Here is a 20,977-nt window from a genome sequence, read left to right on the forward strand (position 1 = left end):
CCAGCGAGGAGCGTCTTTCTTCCTCTGCTACAAATGAGAAGGAGGGGAGGCTGACTCAGTGTCCATCTGAGTGTGTGCTGTCTCACAGAGTGAGCTAATGTTGGGTTATTTTAAACACACGAGGGAGGACATCTCTTCTGCAGACAGAGAAAACTGCCGGGTCCCACCTTAACAGAGATACACAAACACACATACTCAGACTGAGACTCACAATCTGTGTCATCAGACAGATGCTACAACAAGGACACATTAGACCAGTGGTTCTCAACTCCAGTCCTCGGGACCCGTTGCTCTGCACATTTTGTATGTCTCTCTTATCTGACACACTCAGTTCAGTTCATGGAGTCTCTCTTAACGAGCTGATGATCTGATTCAGGTGTGTTAAATAAGGGAGACATACAAAATGTGCAGAGCAGCGGGTCCCTAGGACTGGAGTTGAGAACCACTGCATTAGACTCTCAGTGGGATAAATACAGCAACTTAAATGAGGGTGATAAGAAAAACATGGTGGAAAAAGAGCATCAGAGACCAAGATTCTGAACTGTTTTGTGGCTTTTTGCAAATTATATCTTCTTTATCTTTTAATACAATAGACACTGGAGTTTCACATTATTCAGTGAAAGTCACAGATATATTTGCCTTTCCCAATACTGACTGCTTTCATTGTTGCTAGGCGGCCCTTTGGAAAGATTTTTCCCTTTTTTTGTCCAACTTGCTCTCTAATGAAACAATTGTTTGTGATCTTGAATTTCTCTGGATGTGGGCAAGTTTGCTTTGGCCTCGTGCACCACCAGGCCCAGATGTTCAAATGTGTGTTGTGATGTTCATTCCAGCTCTGACCTCCGGCTGCTGTGCCTTCCCTGGGTTCCAGTGTTATCACCATTTTCTTAAGCTCGCCAACCTGCTCGCATTACACCAAGAGCCAGTGATTATGCTTAATCAAATGCATCGTGTTCTATTAGATCATTTTCTGTTGTTATTGTTTTGTGAATTGACCTCATTTAATTCCTCAGTCCTAATCAAAACCACATTTATGACTTTCCTACAGTTTTTTGTGTGTGTGTGTGTGTGTGTGTGTGTGTGTGTGTGTGTGTGTGTGTGTGTGTGTTCTTTAGGCTTAGAAGTATATGTTGTTTTGAATGAATGAAAGACTAAACTCTTGCTCTTGCTTCCTTGTCAACGTTGCCCTTGAGGTTTTGTTGTGAAATACTCTGTCCACCTTTGTCTTTTACTGTAATGTGCTTTGGCCATCCTGATTGTGACCTGAATTCCATTAAAAATAAAAGTTCGGTACCTTGTGTAGGTGTTTAAAGGTGCTGAGCTGGCATCCTGCAGGACGATACCAACATGGTTTGTGTGTCTTTTTCTTCTTTCCATAACAGAAAATGGGCATGACAGAAGATGATAAGAGAAACTGCTGCATGGTGGAGATTCAGGAGACAGAGGCAAAGTACTACAAGACACTGGAGGACATTGAGAAGGTGAGTGGGAGAGAGTAGCAAGTCTTAGAGCTAGAGAGAGTGGAAATGAAGGCGTGGAATTGGGTCAAGGTCTTGCTATGGTTCTCTGAGGACAGTTAGGTAACTTAAAATATATGGAGGGAGAGGACAAAAGATGAGAACTGAGCCTTAGTTGACAAATATACTTCGGTGGCCTGTTGAATTAATACACAGTTTTATTGTGCACAAATCATTAATGCATGTTATTCCAAAGGAAAAAAATAGGGATACACAGTATATCTGAACCACAAGTTATTGGCCTATAATAGAATTTAACATTTTTTCATTTATCGATATTGGATGTTCAATTGTTCATGCCCATTCCCCCCTTTTTATATTTAGGTTACCTTTGTAAATAATTTAATAACAGTTAAATGTAATCTTTAAAATCTCAAAATCAATATCCATTTTCATAATCTGCATTATAATGTTGTGATGCCTAAATTCACATTTAAATCAATTGATTTTATTTTTTATTTTTTATTTTATTTATTTAGACAACATATTATAGAAAAAAAAAAAAAAAAAAAAAAAAAAAAAAAATATATGCCATTTCTCAGTTATTGGCCATGTCATTTCTCAGTTATTGGCCATAATATAACTATTATTGGCTAATCAGTATCATATGGCTAATCGGCCTTTGTAGTCTTTGAAAAGATTAACATCTAAAAACAACTTTTCTTTTTGGCTGATGTCATGTAGACCATGTTTGCAGGGGAAATAATGCAAATAGCAGTCTTGGCAATGTTTGAGGCTACAGCGTAAAACTGTGCCTTTCTTGACGTGTGTCCTCCCTTTGCCCCCTGGGCTCAGGGGTCAGTCACAGGGCAGAAATGCCATGCACTGACCTCAAAGTGAGAAAACGTGTCTGTTTAGTGAGCCAATACTGTTGGCAAAAGATTAAATCTTGTCCTGGGGGGTTATTGCATGCATGTACATACTGTATCATACAAACTTGAGTGTATGATGTTTATTCCTGCCCTTTTTCAAGTTGCGCTGTCACACACAACAGACAGAACTTTAAGCGTGACAGTGTGCTGTTAGTGTAGAGGTGATGAATCCCTGTCAAAACATGCAGATTTCATATTCGAGACAGAGGCTTTGTTTACTGATTATCATTTGATTCATTTATTCCTAATTAAGACAAACATGTCAGTATTGCACTGAAATCTCTTTCTGCTTTGCAAATTGAACAAATAGGGGTTTTTTATGTTTGAAAAGCATGCCCACAGGAACACTAGACATAGTATTTGACTTTTGTTTGTCAAAGACAATTACCAAACCACAACAAGGTGTAAGCAATCTCATTACAAGTGTTTGATTGTATGCTTTGACTTTGAATGAATTTCCATTTCTGAAATTCAATTCAGATTATTTTTGTTTGTGCCATATGGGCTTTTGGCATTTGTGAGATTTTCTTCTATTTTACATCTTTAGAATTATATGATCCCCCTGAAGCAAGTCTTATTGCCACAGGAGATGGAGGCCATATTTGTAAATTTAGAGGTGAGTGATCATTTACTGTACTTTTCATTTTCAGCCTAAAGTATTTAAGGTATTTTGTTTTTTTTTTCATTACAAAGTTTGCCAATAGTGTAAAGTAATTATTTAAAATCTCATACTTTTGTACAATTCCAAAGCCGTACGCTCACACAAGGACAAAATAAACAACATGAGCGTCATGATCCTGTCACCAAACTAAAAATAAGACCAACCAAGACCCTGAGCTATTACCTCAAGTAACACATTTGTTTGCACATTAAGTGCATTAAAAAAAATTACAAGCTATAATGTAAAAAATAAATATATAAAATAATATGCATCAAAATATTCAAATATTACATATACTTTCAGATACATAAGAGCTTTGATAGTTCATTTTCATTCATTTTCATTTTCTTCTGACGTTATATAAATAATATAAGTCTATTCGGATGATCTTGTGTGTCTGTATTGAACTTCTAAATTCCTTTACTCTGAATATAGAAATCACACAGAAAATAATTTGCACTGGGTGGTATTTAACCAGTATACAGGTTTTAATTTTGCGTACAATATGCACTTTTCAAATACCTACCAGTGCATAGCAGAAACAATTGCTGTATCTGTTCAATGCCCAACAAAGTATATGGCATTGTTCGCCACAAAGAGTGCCATATGGAGTGTCTTGAGAAGGGAAGCCTATTAAAGGTACAGTATGCGATCTCCCAATATCGTTATTGAACACTGTTGATATTTGAAATCAACCTAAACAAACCCACCCCTCTCTTCATTGCTCCGCCTCCAAAATTCACAAACATTTTACAGCTCGCTCCGAGCTGGTCTCGAACCCCGATTGCCGGGCGCTAACGAGGACACTAAACACCGTCATTCGCCATCGCACCTCTTGAGATCAGGGGAGAGAGGTTTACCATACCTCCACAGCTCTCACTAGCTGGCCTCCATTATGCACGCAAGATTATGAAAGAACGACAAGGAAGCACAAAAAATGAACTTACAGTACACAAGAGAAAATACAAGCAAGAGTTGGTTGTTAGTCTCCAGCAGCTCCAGACAAAAAATTATTCTGTTCTGTTAGCTAGCATTACAACAATAGCATTTCTAGGTTCCGTGAAACCGCAAAACCAATGTTACTCACGTATGGAGCAGAAACAATGCAACCTCAGCGTCTGTTTTCAGGCCTTCTCGAGTAGGTCTCTCAAGCGCTGGAATTCTTTTCTAATATTAATGCGGGTCCTAAAGCTCTTGCCTAATCATAACCAGGGGTGCACTGCACATAACTGGTGTGCATGCGTGGTAAAAATAAATCTTGTGGGAAGCACTTTTGAGTACCAACATTTTGGGCATTTTTGGGGACAGTGACACGTTTACTTACTGGAGTTGGATTTTTCTCCATCTCTGGTAAGATAGCAATCATGATGATAAGTGTGTTCATTAATTATAAGTGTAACGGATCACAGCTGATCCGTGATCCGTACAGACCAGTCCTCACGGTTCGGCACGCATGTGATTTGCGGATTAACTGCTAAGTTTAACCATAATAGGGCAAAAGTTTATCATTTGGACGTGTTTTGTCTTGCCAATTTACACATTCAAACGATTTTAAACGCAGAAGCAGCGGCAAAAATCGGGACTCGCACACTGTTATCTGTGCACACAGCCTCACACACCCGAAGCGCAGAGAGAGAGAGATATGTTTCAGACAGCACTCAAACACCGAATTGATTCCTCTTTCATGCAAAAACTTGTCTGACAGCAAGTGAATGATTCTGAGGGGACAAAAGTATGGCACAACAAATAGATTAACAATGCTTTGGTGGATGTTAGCAATTCCTTGTTTACACAGGACATCATCAAGGTCCATTTTGCTCTGCTGAGGGCCATTGACCTGACCATGGTGAGCGGTGGCAACGGCCTGGGAAAGATCTTTCTGGACTACAAGGAGAGGTCAGTACCTTGACAGAACATGTGGGTTTATCACTGTCAGTTCTGTTATAACATCTCAGCCTTTTGTCAACACCATAAGCCTCTGTTGAGCTTAAATGACCTCAAGTGAAGGAGGCAAAGTCTTGCTCCGGTCGACCACCCCCAAAAAATCCATCACACCAACAGGGTCTGACCGCAGCAGCCCAGCTATTTTAAAATAAATCCTCATCAGAGCCCAGAGCTCCCAGGGCTTAGAAAGAAAATAGACCTGTCTGCAAGAGTCTGCTGCATTAGAGCTGAACACTTCCTGTTTTGAGTGCTCTTTTCGTCTCTTTTAGCTGCTGTATCAAAAATCAATAACCAGATAATAGAGAATGTTTTAGCTACTTCATCCACAATGGATGACAGATACCCAGGGAATTCATAACACCAAAATCATAACACCATTTATGTATCTGCCAAAGATGGAGGATTTAGCCAGCCTTTATACAGTCTCTTCCTTTTTTGCAGTATTATATTGTTTTTGTTTTGTTAAACCCATAAAAATAACTATGGGTTTAAACAACAGGACATTAAAGAAAGATTTTCCCAAGCATGAAAATTCTGTCATTTACTCACCCTTATGCCATTCCAAACTTTAAGACTTTCTTTCTCCTGTGGATCAGAAATGAATATATTTTGAAGGATGTTTCAACTGTTTTAGTCCATACATTAAAAGTCAATGGGTTCCAAATAGGGGTGTGACGGTTAGTATATAACCATGAGACCGACGGTTATAGTTGAACACCGTCATTAGAACTCTATAACCGCCAAAACCGTGTTATTAAAATATTTTTTACAAACATTTTTTTATCATAGAGAATGTTTGAATACTAATTAAAAACAATTGTTAACAGTCTGCTTCATTAATGGTCTACGTCATTTCCAACTGTATTTGATTCTTTGCCAAGTAGCCTACCAAGGCAAGTTTTGTTTTGTAAATCGTCAGACATGATTTTTACCACTTAATTAAGTTTTTCTTTGTAGAAAGCCTTCCTTTAAAGTGAATTTCGTTTTGTACAAATTGTATCTTAATTTTAATAAATGTTTCATCGACCAATTGCATGTATTTAAAAAATAAAAAGCAAATATAGCCGACAATATATTAACCGTGACATTGAGGCGCAAACGCGCCGCGTTCACTTGCATTGCATTGTTAAAAGCCTTTCTTTAAAGCGCATTTCGTTTTGTACAAATTGTATCTTAATTTTAATAAATGTTTCATCAACCAATTGCATGTATTTAATAAATAAAAAGCAAATATAGCAAATAATATAATAACCGGCGCCGGTGCGCCGCGTTCACTTGCATTGCATTGTGAACTAGAGCGCATCTCATCATAAATGAATGAAACTCACCGTAGGCCTAAGCCTCATAGGCTACATTAGCATTAAATATCTTTTCTGCATCCTTTCTAGAACAGACAAGGGCTTTCTTGCGGCTCATATCAGCAGAGCATTGCATCGTCCATAGACCGCAAAACAATCACATGGGCGGGTGCGTCTTTGAAATTTGGTCAAAAAACGTTGGTGCGGATGATGAGTGCGGTTGCGGATGAAATAATACCCCGTCCACGTATCTCTATCGATAACTTTGAACACTACACAAATATTATTATTATTTTTTTAATTTAGGCGATCAAGTAGCTAATCAGTGTCTGCTCGTTTATTCAAACTAAGTTGTCCTGTAACAGACGAACGTCGCAACCCGCGGCGGCGGTTATGTTACGAACCGTCACATTTGACTCACTTCATAACCGTCATCACCAATTCTGAAACCGGCACACCCCTAGTTCCAAAACAATATTGAGCCCCACAGACTTTCATTGTATTGTACAACTTTAGGGTGAGTAAATGATGACTGAATTGTCATGTTTGGGTGAACTCTCCCTTTAATACTGTACTCTGACATACACAGCGGACGGTATTAAGATGCAAATGAGCCAATCATATTCTCTCTGAAGTTTGAATGTGAGCAGCTGTACGTGGTGTACCCCAGGTCATTGGTCTGGGACTGCTGATTCAGCTCAGTAATGTGAAATATCCCTGCAGTTCCCTTTGGTTTGAGAAACACTGAGGCTTGACTAAATGACAGGCCCTGTAACAGTCAGCTTATTCTAGTAATGCTACACTACATTAAACTGTGTTATCAGGCATTACTGAGACCCTCCAAATCAGTTTCTGTATAAGAGTTCTGTTCTTGCTGTACTAAGCACAATTGCTTTTTTTTTTTTTTTTTTTTTTTTTATCCCAACTGGGACCTACTTAATAAAACCAAGTAGGTGTAACACAAAATTATGACCTCACTGCAGTTAGAGTGCATGTGTCCTCAGAGATGAGAACTTTGGTTTAGTGTTCTGGTTTATTAAGCAGCCAGATGACCTTGCAGTAAGATCTTTGGAATTAACGTTGCTGGAATTCTTAGACCATGATCTTTATGGATGCAGCCTTATCAAACACAAGGGTTATACAAACCTTCTTTGTTATACATGCAGATTATGAGGAAGTCAACATTCTAGACATAATGCAGCAATTTTACATGTGACCCTAGTCAGTTCAGTGGGCACTTATGAAATTTGAGCCTTTCAGAATCACAAAGATTATTTTAGGTTTGCATCAAATGTAATTTAAGTGTGATTTTAGTGTGTAACTATGGTTTAAAATGTATGTTTATTGAAAGTAAAGATAGTAAACTCTAAGCATAAATGGGATTAACACAAAATTAGGAAATCGACCGAAATACTCATCACTTGCAGCTGGCTGATTAGTTTAGCATCATGTGGCAGACAGCAAGCTTCCAAAATATCCTTGTATTTGAGCAATAGTTCACAAAAAATTACAATTCTGTCATTGTTTACTCGTCCACATGTCATTCAAATCGTGTATGACACAAAAGAAGATATTGTGAAACTAAATGACCCAAAACATCTTTGGACCCTTCTTCAAAATATATATGTGTTCCACAAGAAAAAATTGTGTCATACAGGTTTGAAATTACATAAGGGTGAGAAAATTATGAAATTAACTTTTTGGATGAATTGGGCACAAAGTATGGTTTCTTTCTATATATATTTTTTTTTTCTTATAGTCTTATAGTTTTTTTCTAATATATATATATATTTGTGCTTTTATTGCAATAACTTCATTACATAAAAGTGTTGGTTTTGATTTCATGTCGACTCAAGTCTTTAGTTTGCTCTTTAAAGCAGCCACTTGTTCTAATGCACATTAAAGACTGTTCCTTTTTTATCTTCTTCTCTGCTCTAGACATCTAATTTAACCTGCGCTTGAGTGCATCCATAGATATCTTATCTCTTATGTGGGTAAATGACTTCTCCCATTGAGAATTACCATATAGCCTCTTGAGAGAGGAACTGGGACTTTGTTCTGCATCAGATTCATTGAATACAGCAGCTGTGGAGGGCATTTGCATTCTCACAAGGAGAGCCTGATCTCTACATTACTGTGATGTTGGTAATGATAATCACAGGTTCATTTTCATTAATGACAGCATGCTGTGACTGAAACCAATCTCAAAATGTTCTGTAAGATTCAAACTTTTTTATTAACTCCCTTTACCTGATGTTAATGGAAACAAACCCAGTCAGAATGCGTTTAAATGCTATTTACAGTTGTTTAAGTTGGTGACAGGAATTGATCTATTAAAAAAAAGCAAGGAAAATAGGGATGGAGGAGACAGCCCTATTGTTTCCATTTGTCAGTTTGCATAGGTAATTGGCCCATTACAAGGCTCTTCCCCGAGCCCAGCGGGCAGCGTCACGCAGAGTCGGCATGACAGCACCGCCTCTCTCGCTCGTACTCTTTTATGTAATTCCGAGCCTGTCATCTCATTGAGCCAGTCTTCCGTGGGTGCTCGCACTAACATGCACTTTGGCACAACATAGCAGCAGTGCGGCTCCATTCTGACACGCATGGCCGTCTCTCTGTGCCTTATCGCTACATTTTCTTCCTTTCTTACTTTCTTCACCTGTTTGCATGTCTATGTAGTCCATCACCATCAAATAATCTTCTCATGCTCACTTACTGTGTCAATTTTCTTTGAACTATCTAATCAGACAGTCTCAAAATATGGTTGATACTTTGCAGGAAAAGCCAGTTGAACAGCTTAATTGTAGGATTTTTTTCTCTTTCTAATAAGAAAAAAAGAAAATACATTTGCACAAGAGAGTAGGCAGCTATTATAAAAATCTTCGCAATAAAATCTGACAGAATATATTTACATTTGGTGACATTAAGGCATTAAACAACGCTGAGTATTTTTGGCAAATTATTCATTTCATTAAAGCAGGGCTGCGTCATTCGCCTTTGACATTTTTCATCTGATTGGCATGTTTCTCTTTTTCATTATGGGATGCACGGTCCCTCTCCCTTTCCTCTCAACAATGACAGAAATGGCCAGGGGATTTGGCCGTTGTGCGGCTGCTATCTTCCACACCTCCGTCCATTGCTCCAAAAGCCCAGCTGCCTTTAATTAATTTTGTTATCTCCTCTTGTAAGTCCCTGTGACCTTTTGCGGCACTGCGTTCCATAGAATTAAATAATTGAGAAGCTTTTCAGAAGTTATTGACACTGTGAAGGGCATATTGAAGAGCAAAAATACTATCTTGTTTCAAACAGAATTGGCATGCTGCTTTCTAAGACACTGCCTCGAGAGTGCAAGGCAAATCACAGCTTTTAGACCACGGTAGAGGTTGTTAAACTCGGAAGCAAGAATTCTTTTAGAGAGTTATTTCCAAAATAATTTAAGTTATAGTGTTGGAATGTGCTCAGAGTTGCTGAGGAACATTATTAGTTGGTTTGTGTTGAGATTGAGCCACTATTCACTCCATGCAGGCTGTGTTATAGTGAAGGTGAGGGGTCTTCAATGCCTCATGTCAGAGGCTATTACTTCTCTCACCGGCCTGTCACTTCCACTTTGCTTTGCATTTTCCTCGCCAGCCCTGGTCTTTTCCAATGGACAGATGGAAGCTGGAAGGAGAGCGTCTATACCAAATTGTATTTTCTGTGAAATAACATGCATGACATATTTGCCATAATGAGAAAGTCGGTGCAGCAGGCGATAGTACCGGAAGAGAGATGAATTCAAAGAGCATGTGTTTACACAGCGATGGCAAAGGCTTTCACTCTAGGGAATATTCACACTTAAGCAACCCAGGGCTTTTTTCCCACTCTCTCTCTTTCCATCTCGGTCACATCCCACTCTCACAGTCTGAAGTGCCAAAGGAGGAGGAAACCAGGATGAACTGGAGAAGAGCCTGAATAGCCTTGACTGTTTTGCCATTGCAGTTGTCAGGATGTTGCATGTCTAAACTTTGCTGGCATCACAAAGCCAATAAGACGGTGACAACACAAATTGCAACATTTCTTTTTATTTCAGCACCTTTATCTTACAATTCTGATGCCTTGGGGAAGTGGAGGCCAAGTGTTTAGCACTCCAAGCTGGATCAGTCAACAGAATTATCTTCATAAAGAGCATATTCCTTGAGTTTGCACTGCTGATGTGCATTGCTTCTGGTTGTTAACATGTTTCACTTCTACTCCAATTGCATTTAAACACATAATTACTGGGTCATTAAAGAATGATGATGTCCATTGCACACTAATGTATGTCCTGAGTACAACCCTGAATGAAAGAGCATATAGCTTCCTAATCAAATCTGCTCGCTGAATCTGTATGCCACACTTCACAAGATTATTTTTATTGCTTGTAAGAATTTTTTTTTTTTATCATTAATGTGATGTTAGTTAATTTAGTACCATTAGATGCTTAGCACAGATGGACAAAGCATGGCCTGTTTGCTTGTATGAAAGGACGTCTATTACAGTACTGTGAATGGAGATGGTAGGGAAAAAATCACAGCTATCCTTTTTGATATGTAATAGTACCATGATACTATTATATACTATAATAGTAATAGTAGACATGTGGCCTGTTGCATGAAGCTAGCTGAACAAACTCTGAGTTTCAGAGTAGGTTTAGAGTTGACACATCCAGATAAATCCAACCTGGTTTAGAACCTGTTCAGCGTTCTCAAAAAGCTCAGTATAAATGTTCTTTGTCAACTCAGGTTTGATCCAGAGTTTGTGATTAACTCTGAAGCGCGTGCGGCAAACAGTCAACCTTCTCTCAAGAGAGACAGCGCAAAATTTATTGCATCAGATACATGTCACTTTGCTCACATCTGATTGGTCCAGTTTGGGTTTGTGATCTCTAACCCAGAATAAAACCTGTTCTGGAGCAGGTTAGCTGCGTAGCGCAAGTAACCATAGCAATGAAACCCGCTAAAAACCAATCCACCTTCATGAGCCCGAAAAAAACAGAGTTTGTTCAAACTAATCTTGAAATTACCTGGGTAGAAACTGACACCGGCTTTTGTGCAATGGTCGAATAGTTTTTACTCGTGTGCAAGAATTTTATTTTTGTGATGTGGTTTTAGGTACAGTTTTAACAGAAAATATAGACATTTCAAAAAATTAGCTTTAGAAAGAAATATTTTATTTGATTCCACATAGAAATGTATTACACATTTGGGCGGTTTCCCGGACAGGGTTTAAATTAAGACAGGAGAAAGCCTTAATCTAGAACAGTCAATTGTGTCTTAAAGATTGGCTTTCTGAAACACAGATTAAGTACAGATAACTAACACCTGGACTATGGAGTCCTGAACTAAACTAAAATAAAAGATTAATTTAAAACCAACTATAAAACATGGAATGAACCAAGAAAAGCTTAACATTGCATGGAACTGAGAAGCAAATCCAAGGAAAACAATGACAGCAGAAAAAAGACCGCAATCAAAAAAACTTTACTGAACAAGCAAATAGCAAAGAAAAACTGCACACATCAGCTGTGGAATCTACGAAGCCCCTAAAGGGACATGGTGAAGGGAAAAAATATGAGATGGGAGAAAAAATTATTTATCAATGCTTTTGCGTTCTATCTCACAAATGTTTTGCGTTCCCCCTAGGAACTTTACGTTCGCTCGCAAAATGTTTTGCTTTTCCGCAAGAAAGATTGAGTTCATAAAAATGTTGTGAGCGAACGCAGTTTCCTACTCTAGCCACTCCGAACAGGAATTGAACCAGGGTCTCCAGCAAGGAAGGCAGACGCGCTAACAAGGACATTAGTCTCTAGCGTCAGTCGCTTGAGGCCAGGGAAGTGAAGTTTACACGAACAGCTCTTACTAGCTTGCCTCTGTTACATACATATACATTGCTGTTCAAGGGTTTGGAATCTGTACGCTTTATTTTTTATGTTTTTAAAAGAAGTCTATGCTTACCAAGGTTGCATTTATTTGACTAAAAATACAAAACAAACAGTAATATTGTGAAATATTATTATTTTTTAAATATTTATTTGAATATATTTTAAAATGTAATTTATTCCTGTGACGGCAAAGCTGAATTTTCAGCATCATTACTCTAGTCTTCAGTGTCACATGATTTTTAAGAAATCATTCTAATATACTGATTTACTGACTTTTATTATTATTATCAATGTTGAAAACCGTTGTGCACATTTCTTTCAGGATTCTTTGATTAATAGAAAGTTCAAAATAACAGCATTTATTTTAAATAAAATCTTTTGTAACATTATAAATGTCTTTACTGTCACTTTTGATCAATTTAATGCATCCTTGCTGAATAAAAGTATTAAAGGGGTGGTTGATTATGATTTCACTTTTCTAACTTTAGTTAGTGTGAAATGTTGCTGTTTGAGCATAAACAACGTCTGCAAAGTTACAATGCTCAAAGTTCAAAGCAAAGGGAGATATTTTCTTTTACAGAAATCGCTTTTTAAGGACTACAACAAACGGATGGTAGAGACTACACGACATTACTCCTGGGTTAGTGACATCACTTACCCTAAAATGTACATAAACCCCGCCCCCCGTAACACATTTATATGTTATCATGACAGATAATGCTAATCAATGACTAGAAGATAACTACACATAAGCTACATAAATTCAACTAACCCTTCAGAAATGTCCTGTTGCTTCTACATGTTGTCACTTCTTCTTGAGTCTCTCCATCATTGTCTGACGGTTTGAACAAAAGGCTAAAAGTTTTTAAAATTCTCAGTGCATGTCTGTGTGAGGTAATCGGAGCTGCTAACACACACACACACACACACACAAGCTCTTGAAGCTCCGCCCCCTTTGCCGGGAGCAGCAGCTCATTTGCATTTAAAGGGACACACACAAAAATGGTGAGTTTGCTAACCCTCAAAAAGTGACAATTTTGAGCTAGAACTTCACATACACACTCTGGGGACATCAGAGACTTATTTTACATCTTGTGAAAAGGACATTATACCACCCCTTTAATTTCTTTCCAAAATAATTCTTACTGACCCCAAACTTTTGAGCGGAAGTGTATAATGTTACTAAAGCATTCTATTTAAGATAAAAGCTGCATCTGTATTGGTATTTAGATATAATAACAGACCAAAGCAGTTTGGTTACCAACAAAAACATATTCTTTTATGTGGCTCTGTTGTTATGTGTCGTCATTATTGTCCTGCATTCTCATTGGTTTGCTGGCAAATGGGGGATTTCATGTGCAGGGAAAGCAGTCCATGAATCCCTCACCCAAGCGGAAAAACTTTAGGTCACTGCCAGATCTTGATCACCGAAACAAAACTACAACAAAATTACAAAACTAACTAGACTAAATAAAATAAAAAAAAAGGTCAAACTATTTTGTTAGTATTTTATTTTCTCCAAAGGGAAGTTCTTTTTGTTTTTTTTTGTTTTTTACGAAAACTTATAAACTGTTAAAGGCCGACCTACTGTAAGTAGCTCTACTGTAACTATCTGAGGTTGTTAATCGATAGTCTATGCGTTTGTTAATGTCATCAATATGCATTTTCAACTTATTTTTTATTACTGAATCTCCTAATTAAATTAAAAGTTATATATTTTTAAAGCCTATTAAATGTTAAAATTAATGGCTTTCAATTATTCTGTAATGCTAAATGGCAAAAAATTGTACTTGTATTGATGATACTGACCCTCATTTGTAGTACTTAGTAAATAGTACTTAATAGTAAATAGTACTATTAGTATTAGTATTAGTACATAGTACATAGTACTAATATTAAAAATTAGTACTTAGATGCCATTAAAAACATATTTAAAATATACCATCTTTATGTTGTTTCTACATTAAGTGAACTTAAAACAATATTCACATAAACTAAATATGTATAACTATAAATTGAATATAGATTCATCTTTATGCAAGCAAGTTAATCAGCAAAGAGCAGTGAGTGATGCCTCTTTTTCTTTTGTTCTTTGATTTACATTAATGACAGACTAGAGCAGGCACATGACGCGGATCTGACACATATCTCATATTCTCCCAACTCTTTACGGTCATTTAGGACTTTTTAACTTGTAAAAGGAAATGCAGATTTGCGTCCTAGATGAAGAATGGCTAAATTTGTGGCATTCACAGTGTGTGACTAGTCATTCCAGGGCTTTAAGATAATTTTGTTGGAAAACACTATACGTTTCATCACGCCTAAAGTGAAAGCCAAACAAAAAGGAGTAGCAAATCTAGGCTCCTGCTGGAGGCAGTGTGGCACACAAGCGGCTGATCATGTATAAGTTGCAAATGTTGAAGATACGTTGTATGGGTTTAATAAGTGAAGACTCCCGTGTTCGCTCAACACAGAGTGTTAGCTACTCACTTGATTACTCTTATGACAGCAACACAGCTAAAAATATTTCTAATGCGTTGGACCTTTTATCGAAAGTAGCCTACATATACCTGTTGAGACATGCCTTCACAATTACCCGTAAAAGCTGTGATTGTGCTGTTTGAGTTTAGAATATGCTGTGTTTTAGTAATTCAATTGGTGCCACTAGTGTCACAGAAACTACATACTTCACCTTTGACGCATCAGCTTAGGGCACACTAAAAGACTCAGATCTAAATCAGAAACGGCAAATAAAAATGTATTAATGTGTTAATTTAAATGTATGCCCAAAGTTTTTTTTTTTATTAATAAAAATTATAAGTATTCTTTTAAAAATAAGTTGAAATAATGCATATTGATGACTTTAAAAAATGCATAGACTATTGATTAACAACCTCAGATAGTTACAGTAGAGCTACTTACAGTAGGTCGGCCTTTAACAGTTTATAAGTTTTCGTAAAAAAAAAAAAAAAAAAAAAGAACTTCCCTTTGGAGAAAATAAAATACTATCAAAATATTTATATTTTATGATTTAGTCTAGTTAGTTTTGTAATTTTGTTGTAGTTTTGTTTCGGTGATCAAGATCTGGCAGTGACCTAAAGTTTTTCCGCTTGGGTGAGGGATTCATGGACTGCTTTCCCTGCACATGAAATCCCCCATTTGCCAGCAAACCAATGAGAATGCAGGACAATAATGACGACACAACAACAGAGCATATGCGCAAAAGCATCTCTTTCCCGAAACCTTCCGTAGCTTGATTTGAAGATTTGAAAAAAAAGAATCATTGTTTGGCAAATAATTAAATGAGGGACAGTTGCATGCGTATTACCAAAATTTTATCATGTAAGCTTTATGGTACACCTCAAACAAGGGAATTTATAGTAATTTATAGTGTTAATATTTAGCGAGTCCATGAATGGCTTCGATATGCAGAGAATTCACAGCTCATATGGACTGCACGACCCTGATATAATATTTGTGTAAGTGTGTGTGTGTATATATATATGTATGTATGTATGTATGTATATATATACTGTATGTATATACATAAACATATACATATACATACTAGGATAATATATATAAATACTGAGGCATTGCAACCTGTTCTTGACTTAAATGAAGATTCCTTTTTCCGTTATTCTTGCTTTGTTTTAAGTGTCCTACATTGAGCACTTCTCCCTTGCAGTCCTTTTTTATGAGGCACCTGAAACATTTAATCTGGAAATTGCCTTGTAAAGAAGACCTTCATGTTCAATTATGTCTGTGACATCTGTTATTACAGCTAATTCCCGACACCTGCTCCCGCATTTTCAATATGCTTTTCAGCTCATAATTGAGCGAGGCCACCATTAATCTCCATCAGTCCATTTCCATGAGGAACCAAGCCGTCTCTCTTGTTCCAGATTAGCCTTTAATCAGGCCTGCTTAGCCCAAGGGCACGGAGGCCCAGACATTGAACAGAGCAGCAGGGAAGCCCCTTTTCAGTTCAAGACTACAGTTTCAGTTAGCTTTGCACTCCTTACAGTAGTGGGTGGCTCACGTCAATGTATAGAGGTGAGACTTGGAGCCTGTCCTGGATTGCAGACCATCAAGAAGATTATACAACCTCAATAGACCACACATAATGAACTGAATTTTAGTTGATCATCATCCATTGATTCATTCGACCCCATCCACATGAGTTTTGCCCTCATTAGTGGATAATCCAGTTTGGATTTATAAATGTAGATCTGCTTTGATCAGACCACTTATCTTTCCAGATTGTATCTTTCTTTTTTGTGATTCTGGCAATTTATGGGAAAATGGAATTACAGGCAAATTATTCTTCTGATCAAGGATAACTAAGCGATGATTATATTTTATAGAGTGAAACTGGCTTAACCAAGACCACAATTTGGAGTCAGGCAAGCCGAGAGTATCCAAGGGTTTGAGCTTGCCAACTGTGCCAGTGTGTGTTATACTTAATTCAGAGGCAGAAATCTGTGCCACACGTGGTGCCATCATCTAGGCTAGATTACTTTGAGCTGCTTCCAGAATGTGTTGATCACTATCAGGAGTCCATTGTGCAATCTAACACATGTGTCTTGATGTTCTCAGTGGCCCAAATTAACTTGTACATAATCCAGAATCCATCAAAATGCTTTACTCAGATTCATTTGATAAAGAGAGCACAACAGATGTAGCTTCATTATGAAATTATGTAACGCTGACTATCTGTTTATCACTTGTATTATATACTTTGTTTCTTTTTAATGGTTTCAAATATTCTAGTAAAAATTTTAATTAACCCAAAGATGGATGAAAATTCTGTCATCATTCTGACACGATGACAGATTGGTGCTCAAAACCCAAATTCATTTATTTATACACAAATTATCTGTTGTTTTCCCATATAATGTAACTGTTTTATTAATACGTTGAGACTGATATTGAGGCCGTTTCTCAATTCTAAGACTGCAAAGAACTGACATGCATTCTTGTGGAGACCGGTCATGCCAGGCTACCTTGAAAGAACGTACTCTGAAGGACACAAGGACACAGAACTCATCTTTGTGAGAATTGAGATGTCTGTGATCGTGTTGCTCAACTTAGCGTTCAGCACAAATAATGCAGTGGGACAGCACCATCCAATGCACAATAAACATAACATCACATATGTCATAACCTATTAAAATATTTAATTACATGGTTGTTTTTATTTTATATATTTTTATTTCACATGAGTATTTGTGTAAATTAATATGTATAATTAATGTATAATTGACTCTTTGTCAATGTTAAGATTCTTTTAAATATGCCAATTAAAAAGTATGACAGGCTTTCTCCAGGTATTAGAACTTTATTAAAATTATACCTAATAAAATGACAAATGTTTACTTTCACAAGCCGTCACGTATTTGCAAGCTTTCAGCGGGAATCTCATAAGTGAGAACAAGAAAAGTTTAAAGCTTACAAGCCACCGTACGTTGTCCGCCCACAATGATTTTTGAGATTTTTAAGGGTTCTATTCTCTCAAGTCTGCACTCAATGCATCCTATCAAGAACACATCCGGGGTACTTTCATGCATCCTCTGTACTTGCGTTTTTGAGTATTGGAACTGTTTTTTGACGGTTGATGATGTAGTAAACACAAGGACACAAGAACGCTTAATAAAGCATTTTGAGAAACGGCCTGGATGTCATCGCAGGGTTATGGCATCAGTCTTTTGATCTTTCTTTTGTAGACTGCTCATCTACGGCCAGTACTGCAGCCATATGGAGAATGCTCAGAAGACACTGGATGAGCTGATTGCCACACGGGAAGATGTCAAGTATAAAGTAGAGGTAGGCTCTTACTATAATCAGACTCCTCAGTTGATATATTGTATGTTACACAGATGTTATTTGTAGTATTAATCAGTAGAAGTGCTTGAAATTTGTAAAAGCAGTCTAATATTATACATTTTAATGGTATTTTGATTTTCATGTATGCAGTGTCATCTATACTGTGTATTTACTATGTGTGTGTGTGTGTGTGTATATAAATATACATACTATAAGCTATTGAGCATGATTCATTTTTTTTACTTATAGTTCACTCCAGAAAATTTAATTTTGTCATAATTTAATATATGTATATATATATATATATACACACACATATATACATATACATATATATATATATATATATAAATATGACAAAATTACATTTTCTGGGGTGAACTATCACTTTAAGTAAAAAAATTAATCATGCTCAATATCTACTAAACAACGTGCAGGTTTCACTCTCTCAGTTAAAATGTATCATCAGCCAGTGCAGTGTGCTGAGGCAGAGACACTGCCTCAAAGAGACTCTTTTAGCAGCTCTTTCTCCCAGAAACCGCTCCAGTGGTCAGCCCCTGCACAGCGTTCGCTCTCAGCAGACTGCTGTTGACAGTTTTGGGACATGAACTAATTTTACTCTGTGCTAATGCTGCTCAGGATGAAGGACTACAGGGCTGTTTTTGTGCCTGCCAGTCTGAGGCAGTGTGGGTTACTTTAATGACTTCAAAAATAAATACTGGCGAGAGAAGCCATTATTTCCAGGCGGGATTAGAGAAGATTACAGATGAAATCACAGCAACCACAGTTGTGGACACACTTGTTGACAAATTCACATAATTATCGTTCTGTTATCTCACACACAAGTAGGGCTCTGTAATCTAGTACAGTCCATTCAGAGCGCAGTTACGAGACCTCGTGGAAAGAGACGAGAGCCTCTTGTAATGGATTAGTCAGAGATCCTTCATCAGGAGGGAAGTGGAGTCACTGATAGTCATAGAGATGATGAATCTCTTCCTCTGGCCATTCTGAAAGTCAAGCGTGACATTTAAGTAGTCTGTCCTCCTTGCTTACTTGTCACATGAGAACAGGGAGATTAAAAATGGAAGAGATTAATGCATAAACTGAAGACAACAAATACACAGTGCAGAGGAAAAGATGAATTTTTTTGTTAAATTACTGTTTCTGATCTTATTGTGCATGATTATTTACTGTTGAAGCCTGTTTCCACCTCAGAGTAGAAAAAAAGATAATTGCGTTTAATAAATGAAGTAAAGTCACATTGTGAAATATAAATTTGTACTTATGAAAATGTAAAGTTGCAGGTGTGAGATATAAAATTCACATTTTTTTTTTATTAATTTTTTTGTGTGAAAACAGGTTTCCATAGTATACACTATTTCAAAGAAATAAATTACCATAACCATTAATACAATTTGGGGACATTTTTTTTTTAACCAATAACTTTTTTCCATCCATCCATCCATCTTCCGCTGGCTTATCCGGGACCGGGTCGCGGGGGCAGCAGTCTAAGCAGGGATGCCCAGACTTCCCTCTCCCTAGACACTTCCTCCAGCTCTTCCGGGGGGACACCGAGGCGTTCCCAGGCCAGCCGGGAGACATAGTCCCTCCAACGTGTCCTAGGTCTTCCCCGGGGTCTCCTCCCGGTGGGACATGCCCGGAACACCTTCCCGGGAAGGCATCCAGGAGGCATCCGGAAAATATGCCCGAGCCACCTCAGCTGGCCCCTCTCGATGTGGAGGAGCAGCGGCTCTACTCTGAGCTCCTCCCGAGTGACCGAGCTTCTCACCCTATCTCTAAGGGATCGCCCAGCCACCCTGCGGAGAAAGCTCATTTCGGTCGCCTGTATCCGGGATCTTGTCCTTTCAGTCATGACCCACAGCTCATGACCATAGGTGAGAGTAGGAACGTAGATTGACCGGTAAATCGAGAGCTTCGCCTTGCGGCTCAGCTCCTTCTTCACCACGACAGACCGGTACACCGACCACATTACTGCAGAAGCTGCACCGATCCGTCTGTCAATCTCCCGTTCCATCCTTCCCTCACTCGTGAACAAGACCCCAAGATACTTGAACTCCTCCACTTGAGGCAGGAACTCTCCACCAACCTGAAGCGGGCAAACCACCCTTTTCTGACTGAGAACCATGGCCTCAGAATTGGAGGTGCTGATTCTCATCCCAGCCGCTTCACACTCGGCTGCAAACCGTTCCAGTGCATGCTGAAGGTCCTGGTCTGATGGGGCCAGCACGACAACATCATCCGCAAAGAGCAGAGATGAAATCGTGTGGTCCCCAAACCTGACACCCTCCGGCCCCTGGCTGCGCCTAGAAATTCTGTCCATAAAAATTATGAACAGAACCGGCGACAAAGGGCAGCCCTACCAGAGTCCAACATGCACTGGGAACAAGTCTGACTTACTGCCGGCAATGCGAACCAAGCTCCTGCTCCGGTCGTACAGGGACCGGATAGCCCTTAGCAAAGGGCCCCGAACCCCATAGTCCCAGAGCACCCTCCACAAGATGCCGCGAGGGACACAGTCGAATGCCTTCTCCAAATCCACAAAGCACATGTGGATTGGTTGGGCAAACTCCCATGAACCCTCCAGCACCCTGGAGAGGGTATAGAGCTGGTCCAGTGTTCCACGACCGGGACGAAAACCACACTGTTCCTCCTGAATCCGAGGTTCTACTATCGGCTGTATTCTCCTCTCCAGTACCCTGGCATAGACTTTCCCGGGGAGGCTGAGAAGTGTGATCCCCCTATAGTTGGAGCACACCCTCCGGTCCCCCTTCTTAAAAAGAGTGACCACCTCCCCGGTCTGCCAGTCCAAAGGTACTGTCCCCGACCACCACGCGATGCTGCAGAGGCGTGTCAGCCAAGACAGCCCCACAACACCCAGAGACTTGAGGTACTCGGGGGCGGATCTCGTCCACCCCCGGTGCCTTGCCACCGAGGAGTTT

The 20,977-nt window shown here is 38.6% G+C and overlaps 1 protein-coding gene across 6 annotated transcripts in view; it reads left to right on the forward strand.

Annotated features, from left to right (window-relative positions):
• Positions 1 to 20,977, forward strand: part of vav2 (vav 2 guanine nucleotide exchange factor) — a 196,593-nt gene that overhangs the window by 156,405 nt on the left and 19,211 nt on the right. For all 6 annotated transcript variants that reach the window (XM_079847736.1, XM_079847737.1, XM_079847739.1 and 3 more), the window contains exons 6-9: positions 1,383 to 1,481; positions 2,937 to 3,005; positions 4,846 to 4,946; positions 17,918 to 18,017. In XM_079847736.1, the coding sequence (XP_079703862.1) occupies positions 1,383 to 1,481; positions 2,937 to 3,005; positions 4,846 to 4,946; positions 17,918 to 18,017 (369 nt within the window). The remainder of the gene's footprint in view (positions 1 to 1,382; positions 1,482 to 2,936; positions 3,006 to 4,845; positions 4,947 to 17,917; positions 18,018 to 20,977) is intronic.

Source organism: Squalius cephalus (genome assembly GCF_949319135.1).
Source record: "Squalius cephalus genome assembly, chromosome: 17".
NCBI lineage: Eukaryota > Metazoa > Chordata > Actinopteri > Cypriniformes > Leuciscidae > Squalius > Squalius cephalus.